Genomic DNA, 14,749 nt, shown 5'->3' with positions numbered 1-14,749 from the left:
ATTGATGATAATAAATTACACCATCGCGCAAAAGTCCTTCAAGACCGAGCGAACACGAAAGAATATCATAATAAGTATGATGATAGATATCAAGAAGAACGGGAAGATCAATGTTGCCATATGTTTCCCAATCAATGTCTATAGTAAGAGATGAAAATTAGCACCTGGTGCTGAACCAATGCTAGCAACACCATTAGCTGCACCAACTGCAAGACCTGCTGTGGCTGTGCCGTGTGTTGGCTCTTTGCATTTGAAGAAAGGATCAGTTTCATTTGTAAGTGCATTCCAGCTTTTTTCTAGAACAAAATTGTCAATTAAATCAGAGTGATTGTATTGGCAACCAGCATCAAGTAGCGTGATGTGAATCCCTTTGCCAGTAAAATTCTTATTCCAAGCAGGAACAATATTTCTATCTTCTCCGGCAATTCCGCCGCGAATACCTGTCTTCAGGAAGTGAAATGAGTTGCTGAAGTCAGGCTCAAGTGTTGGATCCAAAGCAAAAAGATGTGCAACAAAAAGGAACAGAAACATTTACCAAAAAACCCCTTTGAAATACCACCTCACTCCAGAGTGGTCAATTTCTGATTTCAGCCGTTTTTTTGACAGAGTGAAAATTTTATAGTACACAAAATTCTGAGCCTAATTTTGGTCATGCCGATAGAGGTTTACATAACATCACTTTTTGACTTTTTGCGGGAGTAACCGCCGGATAAAAAATCGCACTTTTCATGAGGTTACAAAAAATCACTTACAGTTACTGTAAAAGACCAATGACTGGAAAGTACGTTCAAGACGTCGCATTTATTGGGGTTTCTGATAAAATTTTTCTCAAATTCTCCTATCGGAATAGAGAAGCGATACATTTTTTTTCATTTTAACGTTTTTAAATACCATTGATTTTATATTCTTCTTTTTCCTCGAAACAATGAAATTAAGTTGCCTTCAAAATATTTCAACGATTAAAATTAATCCAAAAAGCCGGATTCTGAAAATATTTGAATCGATCACTTTTTAAATAATTTACATTATTCGATGACACTGTTTGTTTGACCAAACTTTAATTTAAATTTTCTGGGGATATGACGATTGTTTTGCATTCATTTTATTCCATTGTTTTACCCATAACATTGTAATGGAAAAAATAAAAGAATTCATCTTTAATCTTATAGGAAACGAAAAAATTCAAATATCAGATAAATACGATGAAAATCTTCGAATTTTGCAAGACCTTGAGAATATTATTTTTAATTTAAATCCTCAAAACATTGATGAATCAGTTCAATTTTCATTAAAATACATTACTGATGAATTCCATTACTCATTTATTTTCATTACTTGTAAAATTGTATATTCATATTTTCTTTCACAAGGTTCTTTAAAAATATGTTTCGAATATTTACAAAAATTTGAAGCGGAAATTGGCACCAAAACAAATTACAAAGTTTTTGATGTGTTTGCACAATATCTCTTTTCTATTCAAAGTCAAGAATCAAATTATCTTATTGAAAAGATGATTGAAAAACAAATACTTAATCCTAAGTGTTACAAAAAGAAAACATCATTATATTTTGCGCATTTTGTTTCACCTGAAAAAATTAACAAATTCGAACGTGATCCATTTCATAAATCCTTTATTCAAAACATTACAAAACTTCAACAAAACGATTGGGAACTTCATAAGAAATTAGTTGAAGAAGGAATTAATCCAAATGAGATTGCAAAGATAATTCGATATGATGAAATTGAAAAGCTTCAAGAAATATCATCAGAAAATGATTTTGATTTTAACCAAACTATTAAACCATCGCTTTATGAAAGATATTCATTTATTAATCAAGAAAATGTTTCATTGATTAATTATTCAGCATTTTTTGGATCAGTAAAATGTTTTAAATTTTTATTATTAAATAATTCTAAATTAACAGATACAGGTAAATATGCAATCGCAGGAGGAAATTTAGAGATAATTCATTTATGTGAACAAAATCATGTATTGTTTAAAAATGATTATGAAATAATAATTGAATTCCATCGAAATGAAATCTTGAAATATTTTTTTGAAAAGAAATTAGAAGAAAATCAAACAAATGATTTAGAAGAATTAGGAAAGAAATGTATTTTATTTAATAATTTCAATACTTTTTCTTTTTTAATGGATAATGGAATGAAGATTGATGAGTCTCTTATCATAGAGTCAATTAATACAGGTAACATATTTCTTGCACAATATTTACTTGGAATAAATCCAATATCAATAAATTTCCCAAAGATCACAATTATTTCATGGAATGATGAACTTTTTAGCTTCCTTGTGAATAATAAATATATTGATTTAAGTCAAAAGAGTATTTATTAACTTTGTTTTATATTTTTTTCATTAATTTAAAATATATTTAATTAATTTGAAAGTCTTTTTTTAAGTGCATCGCAAAAAGGATATGTAGGCTTGATACAATACCTAATTAAAGTAAGAGGTATTAATGTTAATTGTAAATATGTTTTTATGTTTTAATTAAAATTAATTTTGAGAATTTTGGATTTCAAAATAACATTTGGAAATTATTTAAATGATTTGAAACACCACTCATATTTGCAGCTTCAAGAGGTCATATAGAAATAGTTAAAATACTTCTTAATCAAAGAGGGATTAATATTAATGCTAAAGATAAATATTTGTTTTATTTAATATTTGTTTTCACAATTTGATGGAAGTTTTTTATGATATTTAATTCAGCATTTTTATTAGCATCTTCAAGAGGATTCTTTAAAATAGTTAAATTACTCCTTGAAAAAAATGGAATTGAAATTAATGCTGCAAATTTTTATTTGTTTTATTTAATATTTGTTTTAATAATTTGATATCAAAAAATAATATATGGAAATTATATTATTTATTTATTACACCACTTATCACTGCAGTAGAAAATAACAAGATAAACACAGTTAAATTACTTCTTGAACAAAAAGGAATTGATTTTAATGCGAAAGATAAAATTTAGTTTTATAATTTGATATTTCAAAAGAATATTTGGAAATTATTTAAAATATTTAAAACATCACTTATAAGAGCATCTGGAAATGGTAGTACAGAAATAGTTAAGTTACTTCTTGATCAAGAAGGAATTAATATTAATGCTAAAGATAAAATTTAGTATTATAATATGATATTTCAAAAAAATATTTGGAAATTATTTTAAATATTTCAAGCCGCACTTTTAAGCGCTTGTTATCATCAAAAAAATGAAACAATTAAATTACTAATTGAGCAAAAAGGAATTGATATTAATGCTAAAGATAAAATTTATTTTAATAATTCCAAATTTTAAAAGAATATTTGGAAATTGTTTTAAATATTTTATACTGCACTTATGTATTCATGTCAATTTTGTAACATTGAAATAGTTAAATTACTTCTTGAACAAGAAGGAATTGATATTAATGCTAAAAATTTTTATTTGCTTTATTTAATATTTATTATGATAATTTTCTATTTCAAAACATTATTTGGAAATTATATAAATTATTTAATACAGCACTAATGAAAGCATGTTATCGTGGTCATACAGAAATCGTTAAATTACTTCTTGAACAAGAAGGAATTGATATTAATGCTAAAGATATTCATTTGAATAATTTAATGTTTATTTTAATAATTTGATATTTCAACATAATATTTGGAAATTATTATAATTATTTAAACCCGTATTTATGTATCTAAATATGTATGATGTTAATTATCTAAAAATATTCAATTTACTTCTTGAACATAAAGACATTGATAACAACACTAAAAAAATATATTTTATCAATTGTATATTTATTTTGATAATTTTGGATTTCAAAATGATATTTAGAAATTGCTTACAATATATGAAAAAGAACTTTTGAAAGCAACATCACTTGGTCATACAAAAAATAGTTAAATTACTTCTTGAAAAAAAAGGAATTGATATTAATGCTAAAGATATTTATTTGTTTTATTTGATATTTCAAAATAATATTTGGAAATTATTTAAATTATTTAAAACAGCACTTATTATTGCATCTTTAAAAGGTTTCATAGAAATTGTTAAATTACTTCTTGAACAAGAAGATATTGATGTTAATGCTCAAGATATTTATTTGTTTTATTTAATGTTTATTTTAATAATTTGATATTTCAAAATAATATTTGGAAATTATTTAAATTATTTAATACAGCACTTATAAAGGCATCTTATGTAGGCAAATTAGAAGTAGTTAAATTACTTGTTAAACATAAAGGAATTGATGTTAATGCAAAAAATTTTTGTTTGTTTTATTTGGAATTTATTTTATTTATTTTTTGTTTTATTATTATGTTTGGAAATTATTTAAATTATTTAGGACAGCACTTATTTATGCATCTTACGATGGCTATATAGAGATAGTTAAATTACTTCTTGAACAAGAAGGAATTGATGTTAATGCCAAAACTAATATTTATATTAATAATTTGAAGTTTATAAGTAATATTTGGAAATTATTCAAATTATTTGACACAGCACTTATGAATGCATCTTGTAAAGGTCATATAAAAATCGTCAAATTACTTCTTGATCAAGAAGGAATTGACATTAACGAAACAGATATTTATTCATTTTATTTAATATTTAACTTAATAATATAAAATTCAAAAATAATGTTTGGAAATTATTCAAATTATTTGACACAGCAATTATGAAAGCATCTTTATTTGATAACACAGAAATCGTTAAATTACTTCTTGAACAAGAAGGAATTGATATTAATGTAAAAGATATTTATTCGTTTTATTTAATATTTATTTTAATAATTCAATATTTCAAAATAAGATTTGGTAATTATTTAAAATATTTTGGACGGCACTTACTATTGCAACTAGAAATGATTTCAAGGATATAATCAATTTGTTTAATGAACATGAAACTCATGAGTAAAAATGTTGAAATTTTATGCGTGTGAGTGTTTCATGATTTACTTATTTGATTTCATATGCTTTCTAAAGCATCATGTTATTCATTAATCATAGAAGCTTCTCTTTAATAAAAATGAAATATTTAATTTTTTAAAATTTATATGTTATATATATATATATTATAAAGAAATTTTGAATTCTTCTTTTTCTTTCATGCTAAATATTTGGTTTTTTAAAAACATTATAAAACAAAAATCATTATTCAAATCAATAACTTTTTTAAACATATATAACATTAAATTCATTTTATCTTTTTTTATTTATATTTTGTACAGCCTTTCTAAATGCTAAATCAAAAACCTGCATTACACCATCATTTAAAAAAGATGAACATTCAACATAATCAAACGCATTAATTTCTTTAGCCAAATTTACTGCTTCATCTTTATGAATGCATTGAGCAGGTGATATGGATTTTTTTAAATCTGATTTTGTCCCAATTAGCCGAATTTCTGGCTTCTGAGAAGCCTTTTTGATTGCTGGATACCATTTTGTTTGAATATTATCAAAAGATAACTTGTCAACAATTGAAAAACAAAGCATAATAATATCTGTGTTTGAAATAGAAAACAGATAATTTTCTATGAAATAATCGATACCATCGGTATCCCATGGAGTAAATGAATACACAGAATTATTGATTTTGATAAACCCCCTATAGCTATTAAAAAACTCTGGAACAAAACTTGGGACTTCACCATAAACATACCTGTAAATCAATAGAGTTTTTCCTGAGGAATGATCGCCAAGAAAAAAAAAGGAGGATTTCTTGAGGGCGCTTTTTCGTGGGCATTCAATTTTGACTTTTTTTGAAGAAGTGTGGACAATGATTCATACTAATGATGGTGATTTATAAAATTAAACGAATTGGAATCGAACAAGTAAATGAAGTTGCTTTATTTCTTCAATTAAATGTTTTAAATATTTATGAATGGAGAAAATGTAAACAAAACAGGCAAATATGCAGTTGCAGGCGGGAACTTAGAGATAATTCATTTATATGAACAAAAAGAAAATCATTCATCGCGAAAGAAAAAGGTTTTAATGAAATCTTAGGGTCAATTCAAAAACATGTAAACTCTCATTACAACAGCGCTTGAACACAAATACATAAAAGTATGAAAGAAATTCCAAAAATTCTTTTCAATTTTCAAATATGAATATGTGAGTGTATTTGTTTTAATAACATAAAAAATGTGATGAACATAAGTTAAAAGTAAAAATAGAATTTTCAATTGATATTTAATATACAAATTTTCTTTTGTAATCAAATGTATGTGCATTAGCTTAAAATAACATGTTGTTATTAATAATTGCTGTCTGAAATGCAATGAAAATAGAGATATTCAAGTGTTTTGTTTCTTCGGCCACAAATAAATTGAATACAATTTTCGGTTTTTGACTTCACCAAATTTTAATGGAGAACTCATGCAATCAAATTTTACAGTTATGGGCACAAATGAGAGATAATTCAAACCCTGCTCTTGCACAAAATGCTTCTGAACAGTTTAGTCAAATTTTATCAAGTCTTGATTTAATTTATCCTTTGATATCAATAGTTGAAAATATTAAGGAAGAAAGCATACAATTATATGCTACAAATTTCATTTACATTTGGACTAAGAACCACTTTCTTGAAGCAGATAAAGAAAAATTGGCACTTATTTAACCAAAATATTTCCAAATTGCTTGTACAATTCAAACTCCAAATTATCGTGAAAACATTTGTCAAGCAGCACTACTTATTGAAAGTCATATTAAATTATCACCACGACCATTTTTCGATTTAATGAATACATTTTTCCAAAACCAAAATACAATAGGCACCGGCTTCTTTTTAGCGTCTCTTTTACTTCCATTATATGAAGAAATATTTATTACAATTCCAGATTTCTTTATTAAAGTATTACCTGTTGCAGCTCAACTTTTGTCAGCAGATACAACAGATACAATAAATAACGTATATAAATTTTTGATTACATTTTTTAGATTTCCAGATTTAGCCAAACAATTTTTTGATCAATTATCTTTTATTTCAGAAGGAATTCATAAGCGTTTCCAATATCTATTTAATGTCAATCAAAACCCAAATGAAATATCTATATTCTTCCGTCTGATATGTCGAAGTATTAAATGTTTCCCAGAATTTGTTCATACATTTTTAGTTGATTTATTCCAAGTCACTATTCCTCTTTTGCTTAATAATCAATTAGATCCTATGATTCGTATTTCTGCCTTTACAATTTTTGAATATGCTGAATATGATGTCTCGTTACTTGCAGGAAACATTGAAGATTATATCAAACATTTCACTGAATTTTCTCTTGTTTTATGTCGAGAATCACCTGAAACTAATGAATATGAAGCGCCAACCAATTTCTTTGAGCTTGTTTCAAACGAGCTTGATGAAGAAACGGTTATTTCACTTTTTGTGCCAATCATTGAAATGTTAACGAACTCCAACGATCCATTTTCATATTTAGTTTTTATTATGATTATTGATTCTATATTTGTTTCAATTGAAGCAGAAGTGTTAGATATTTTTGATATTTTTGAACAACTTGGGTAAATCATTAGTATCAGGGAATAAAGTCTTAATTGATAAATCATGTCAATTAATTGACAAATTTATATCAACTGATGAATCATTATCAGCACAAATCATAGATATATTTGAAGGATTTTTATTACAAGTTATACCTATCTCTGATAATGCAATAACAACATTAACAAATCTTTATGATAATTCATCAAAAGAACCGAAAAATATCGAACAGACCCTGTCAATTATCTATGAACAATTTAAATCATCAAGTGATCCATATCACATCGAAATATTGTGTCAATTAATAGCACAAATCGTTTTAACCATATCTGATATTCAACCACAATATTATCAAGCGATTCAACCATATTTGTCACAACTGATTAAAATGGGTGAATCATCATATGCAGTTTCAATCCAAACATATTGTTCCTTTGCACATAGTAATCCATTATTATTACGTAATGATTTAGAATCATTATGTACAATCATATTTAAAGGATTATCAAATCCTAATAATCATAATTTAATATTAAAATGTTCGACGTCATTACAAATATTAATCGAAAATTATACAATAACAATATCGCCATTTATTAATCAATTTTTAAGTCGTTATATCCAATTATTTAATGAAGAAACACCAGATTTCTCAGAAGGAAAAGATTTAGATGATAATGAACAATACAATGAATATTTGAAAGTTTTAGCAATTTATACTGAAATGAAAGGTCAAATATTATTAACTATAACAACGATCTTTAATTATTATATTGATCAATTTGCATAACAATATTTAGCAATTAAAAACCTTTTGCAAGTATCGATAACAAATGAAGAAATCAAAAATTATGCAATTCGTTCATTTTCCGAAGTAATTTCCGGGTTTAATAAAGCGAACATTGATTCGACTGAATTAATACAAATCTTTTTAAGTCAAATCAATGAAGTCGAATCAACAGAAGAACTTATAGATATATGGAATACAATGGTATTAATCATATATAATTCCAACAAACAACTTTTACTTCAATGTGGAAATATTATTGTTGAACAAATTGTTATTGGACTTAAGTTAGAAAATCAATTTTATAAAGAGTCCAAAAAAAAGAATTTACTCAATCGTTATATAGTTACACCTTTAATGACGTCAATAATGCGATTTTTCCTTGAGATTGGTTATGATGGGAAACAATATGTCGAAACAATATTGGCGTTAGTATTAAACATTGCGAATACCAAAAGTAAATATTGTAAAGGTCCTTCGTTTAGAACAATTTCATTTCTTTTAACGATATTTCCCGAATATAAAAATAATTTATTTGAAGTTGCATTAACACAAAACATTTTAATGATTAAATCTTCGTATACTGATAATAGATCATGTTCATTTGACTCTATAAATTATTTGTTAAATGTTGAGCCGAATTTAATTGTTCAATATTTACAAGTAATTAATGAATCGTTAAATGAAGTTATTAATAATGAATCTCATTACCCAAACGGTATGATCGATTCTGCTGTAATGTTATGGTGTTCTATAGTTATGATATATCAATTACAACCACAAGAAAATGAATTCGATAATATTTTGCAATTATTAAATACTACATCAAATTGCATTAATGTCAAATTCATCGCAAAGTTTTTGAGATTCGCTTGTGAAAAATGGCCAATGAAATTTAACGCCGAAAATATGTTCGAGTTCGCAGCGGGTTTCTTCGCGTCTGATGATTACGTAATTAGAGCTACGGACAAGCAAGATATGGACTTCTTGGCACAGTTCATTGTGAACGCGTCAATAATGGACTTTCAAAGATTTGGGTTTAATGAATATAGGATATCTATGATCCAAAAACATTTAGGAATTTATAAACAGTAATATTATTAATGTGATTTGGTGCATAACGGTCGCTGCGTTCTGAATTGGCTTTTTGTAAACTTTTTAAGCGTATTGTCAGAAAACGGTTTTGATACGATTTTGACATGAGCACACAAAAGTTGAATGACATTTTCATAAAAAGTTGGTTGTATTCGTCGTTTTCCCTTAAATTCCATTCAAATGTCAAGTCCTCACTTGTGAGCAAGTCAATTCATTTATGAAATCTTCTCATGTCACCTAATGCTTCGTGTGCTTGTCTTGACATCCAAAAAAATTTCGATGAAAACTCACATTTCACATTGAACAACAGTTGTTACACACATGAATAATGAAAAATTTGAGGTTATTTGGAAAAGCCGAATCCAATCCCAATATTGTAAACGCATATACCAAATCGATGAAATATGATGGATATTTTCAATCGATAATAGTATTATTAATTCACATTGGCACTTTCATCCTCTTCGTAAATATCAGCAACAATGTTTTTATTCGTAATAAATATTATTTTAATTCTCTCACAGAAAATTAAACAACGAACTTGCATGTGCATAACGAAAGCATACATTATATGTGCATAACGAAAGCAAATACTGATAACATTGCATTGATCAGATTAAACACATAAAGAGTCAAATATTTTCACAAAATATTCAAACAGCAAACAACATAAATCATTTTTCACAATGGGTTTCATTCAACAATTATCTTGATAACAATGCAATAAGCTTTTGGCACATCATTCCTCCAAAATTAGTAATTTCATATTTTTATCCTAAAATGACTGTAATCTTTCATATCTTACATAATAGATATCATTTTAATGAAAGTCTTAAATGTTATTTTTCAATGAATTTCAACAATAATATTCTTAAAAATCTACCAAAGATATTTAATGCATTAATTACTTCGGTAAATGCAAACATAAATTTGTTCGTATTTATATTTTTTGTTTTTACTTTCTATTCCATAATTTATTTTAATCAGAAAAGCATTCATCAAAAAAACGAAGTTATTCCGATTTTATTGATTATATTTTTTGTTAATACAAAGCAATCATATGACGAAGAGACAAAAACACTCACAATATCTGATTTCATTGATTATTCAAATGATTATATGAATGTTACAGAACGCATTATAATTATTAATGTTGGCGAGCTTGAAAGTGATGCATTCAGAGAATGGCCTTTATTAACAACAGTAATAATTGGAGAAACAGTTGGAAATATAAATAGTGGAGCATTTGCATCATGTAAACAATTAGAATATGTCCAATTTCCAGATAAATTAATGAGTTCAATTGGAGGTGGTGCATTTGCAGAATGTATTTCATTAAATAATATTACAATTCGTTGTAATAGCATTGGTGATAATGCATTTTATAAATGTATAGGACTTGAAACGATAACTTTATATGAAGGCGTCCGAAATATTGGAGCTGATGCATTCAGAGGATGTACAAACCTTGTGAATATTTATATACCAAGTTCTGTTACTTCAATTGGAAATGCATTTTTAGAATGTACGAAACTTCAATTTATTAATGTTTCAGAAGAAAATATTGGATATTCGAATTATGAAAACGATGGCGTTTTATATAATAAAGAAATTACAAAAATTATTAGTTATCCGAATATGAAAAGTAAAACATTTACAATTCCGAATTCAGTCATTTCTATTATGAATTATGCTTTTGCAAGTTGTAATAATTTAGAAAGAATTTTTATTGGTGAAAATGTTCAATATATTAATTCATGTGCATTTACTAATTGTACATCACTTCAATGTATTCATTTTAATGGAGAAATTTCACCAGAAATCCAAAATGATGCATTTGTTAATATAAATACAACAACAGTTATGACAATAGAAACATATCAAAATGAAACATTTGGAAATATGAATATTACTAAGGGAACAACACTTGACGAATGTCTCCCGCCAACATGCACATTCACATTCACACAAAGTGATACATTCACTAAGTCGAACACGTTCACTGCATCAGTTGCTTATTCATCTGATGTAACTTTATCTTTAACACATTCGTTCACTTTAACTCAGTCATTATCTATTACACTTTCGATTACATTTTATAGTAAATACATAAATACAATTTCATTGTTAACATTTGAATCCACTTATAGTTATATATCGACAAATGTCATTTATTACGATTACACTGTTATATATTATTCGTCTTATTATAGTTATTATTCTGATTTTATACATTAGTTGTCACTGATGTTACACCAAAAGATAATTTGATATCAAATGAATTGTTAATTGGTATTATATGCGGCGCTATTGTGATAGTTTTGATAATTGTCGGAATCGTAATATTTATGTTGAAGAGAAATAAGAAACAAACAACGAAAACAAAATCGTTGTCAAATGTAAATAATAATACGTCATCAACTACGGGAGGAAATCACGAAGAAGTGGACAATGAATTTAATAGTTTGATAAAGGAAGATGGGACCAATGGATTTGAGGATAGTTAATATGTTGAAATGTGGTAATAAAATGTTTTTCTGTTTTTGTTAATCTTTGTTCGTTGTGAAAAGAAATTTGTTTTACATAAAAAGATGCGGAAGAAGCCATCAAACGAAAGTAAACTGAGGAATCAGACTGCAACAGCGCTCAGTTTTATAATAATGAAATCTTATCGCATACTCAATTTATCCAATCAATTTTATAGTAAACAAGTTTAACAATTTGTAAATATAATTTTTATATCCAAAATATTTTTCTGAGAACAACTATGGTTAATATTAACTTTACAATTTTAATATGGAATTAAAATTCAGATTATCAATGCAGAATGAGTTATCGGCACTTTTTGTATTTTTTCTATTTTTTGAGGTATTTAAAATATTTTATAAGGTGAAACATTTGCACATTTACATCAAACAATAAAAATTATAAAATTATGAAAAATTTAATTTATCCTACGTGTATTATAGTAAATCCAATAGAAACTTTAAATTTTCATATAAAATTGTTTTCTTCAAAATATTTAGCAAATAGTTCCGATTCAATATGATAGAAATTAATATCATTTTCTGTATTAATATTAATATTGTTGTTGACTGCGTTTGCATTTTCTTGATAACTTAAAATACGATTTCGTTTAATTTGAAGATAACGAATTAAAAAGGTAATAAGAAGTGAAATATTATAATAATAACAAATACAATAATAAGAATTTCTCGTTTGCTTTATCTTCATTTTGAAGAATTGTATAAAAAGCAGAATAATATGTAACATATGATGAATATTCAAGAATGATATAAAAATAATAAACAAATTTCGTTTCAACATAAGAATAAAATGATTTAAACATTGAAAGAGTAATAATATTTGTGAAAATATTTTTGGAAATAACTGTTTTGAATATATTTTACGCCAAATCGTAATGATTCAGTAAATGCATTTGATTCACTAAATTTATGTCTTGACGAGACATATTGAGAACACTTTTCAACAAATGAACATTTTGATACATAAATCTGATGGTGATTATAACTTGTGTCAGTTGGTGACTTATAACATGTAAAATGAACAAATGCTAAATCATTACATCAGAAAACGATAAAGTTTCAATTGTTTTTACATTTTCTTCGATGATAACTGTTGCTAATTTTATGCATTGAGAAGATGTATAATTTCCGATTGTTGTTACTTTTGTTTAATGATTACTGTTTATATTTAGATCTAAATTTCGTTAGTTTTCTTAAATTAAGTTTGCTTGTATATATTAATGCAATTTAATTTTTTACATATTTTAATTCTCCTAAATCATTGTGTATCACATTTCTGATTAATAATTCCTGATTAAGGTTTGTGTCTAATCATTATCAACTTTATGAAATTCTAAGATATTAAATTGATTTCAATGCCATTTTGTATTAAAACGAGCTTCTGTCTAAATAATGAATACAAGCAGTCAAATACGAACTCTGCGAAATGTTATAAAAATTTTAAAGTATTTGTTTTATAAAAGTATAATATTTGTTGTTGCTTTGTTTCTATTGAAAATGCAAATAAATGAAACACTGATAAAACTTGTATTAACCTTATTAAAAACTTGGAATAGTTTAAGAATACCAATGATGATAAATGTTTGTGAAAGTGTTCAAATAAATTACAAATCTAAATGAAAAAAAATCATTAATATTCGTTGATTTATGGAGAAAATATATTTGTTATTTTTTTGGATATATAGATATGCTTAGACATATAATACGCTTCTGAAATGCTGCTGGATACAAGAAAAAAGCTATCAACAAAAAAACAACGAGTAATTCTTTTTAAAAATGACAAAAATGGCCAGTTGTGTGGAAGTCAATTTTATCATAAATATTGCAGGGAGTGACAAATTACAACTTGTTTGGGTTTGTTGACTGCTGTCCTCTATGCTCTTTTGACGAATGCACTTTATCCAATGTATTGGATTCCGAAAAAATTGTCTATAGACCTGAAATTTCTATCCAAAGCTTTTTTTTTGGTTATCCATTTGAAAACATCAAACAAAAATTACATGTAATTTATAACAAAACAAAGAAAAAAAATTGAAAAATTTATATAAAAAGAGATAAAAAAAATTAAGTTTTTATTTCAAAGATTTAAATTCTTTGAATCTTTAATATGTTTCGTAAAAGCGTTTTGAAGGTCAGAACTATGAGATCCTTTTGATTTGAACACAAGTTTCATGAACTCAATAATCAATTTTTGTAATTTTGGATATAATTTAAATATTTCTTCTCTTGATTTGTAAAGCATTGCAAGAGAACCAGAAGATGAAATTAATATTTTTAAGGTTATTTTTCTTTTAGTAGAATTGTTTTCACTTAATATAGATATATAAAGGATTAATAAATTTTCTATTGCTAATATATTTTCACTACATGGAATTGACTTTAAACAATTTTGAACCTTAAGTGAAGACATTATATTTGAAAAAATCTCAATATCATTTAATAATTTTTTAAAAATATCCCAAAACTGTTGACATATTCTGGAATTTTGATCATTAATACGTTGTGCAATGATTTCCAAAAATGGATTATGCTGAGAAAGTGCACTACAACAAATATTATTTTTAATCATATAATTATATACTTTTATATGATCTAAAAATATCAATGTATCTTTGGTATCAATAGAACATATTGCAAGAGTTGCTTTTGATAAAGTACTTTCATCAAAGTTTATATTAGTAATAATATCTTGATTACAAATCAACATAAATAATGATTTATAAAGAGGATATGAATTTTTTAATATATTAATTGATATTAATTCTAAACCGCGTGATAAAACGGGAAAACCAAGTTTTAAT

The 14,749-nt window shown here is 25.7% G+C and overlaps 1 protein-coding gene across 1 annotated transcript; it reads right to left on the bottom strand.

Annotated features, from left to right (window-relative positions):
• Positions 1–138: 138 nt before the first annotated feature.
• On the bottom strand, positions 139–531 carry GO595_002575 (Clan SB, family S8, subtilisin-like serine peptidase; the record flags this gene model as incomplete). The annotated part of the gene is made up of 1 exon (XM_067915499.1): positions 139–531. The coding sequence occupies one exon, from the start codon at positions 529–531 to the stop codon at positions 139–141; it is 393 nt and encodes a 130-aa protein (XP_067777270.1).
• Between the last annotated feature and the right edge of the window lie 14,218 nt (positions 532–14,749).

This window comes from Histomonas meleagridis (genome assembly GCF_020186115.1).
Source record: "Histomonas meleagridis strain 2922-C6/04-10x chromosome Unknown contig_199, whole genome shotgun sequence".
NCBI lineage: Eukaryota > Parabasalia > Tritrichomonadida > Dientamoebidae > Histomonas > Histomonas meleagridis.
Note: the sequence above shows the minus strand (reverse complement) of the source record. Positions and strands in the feature narration are given on the sequence as shown.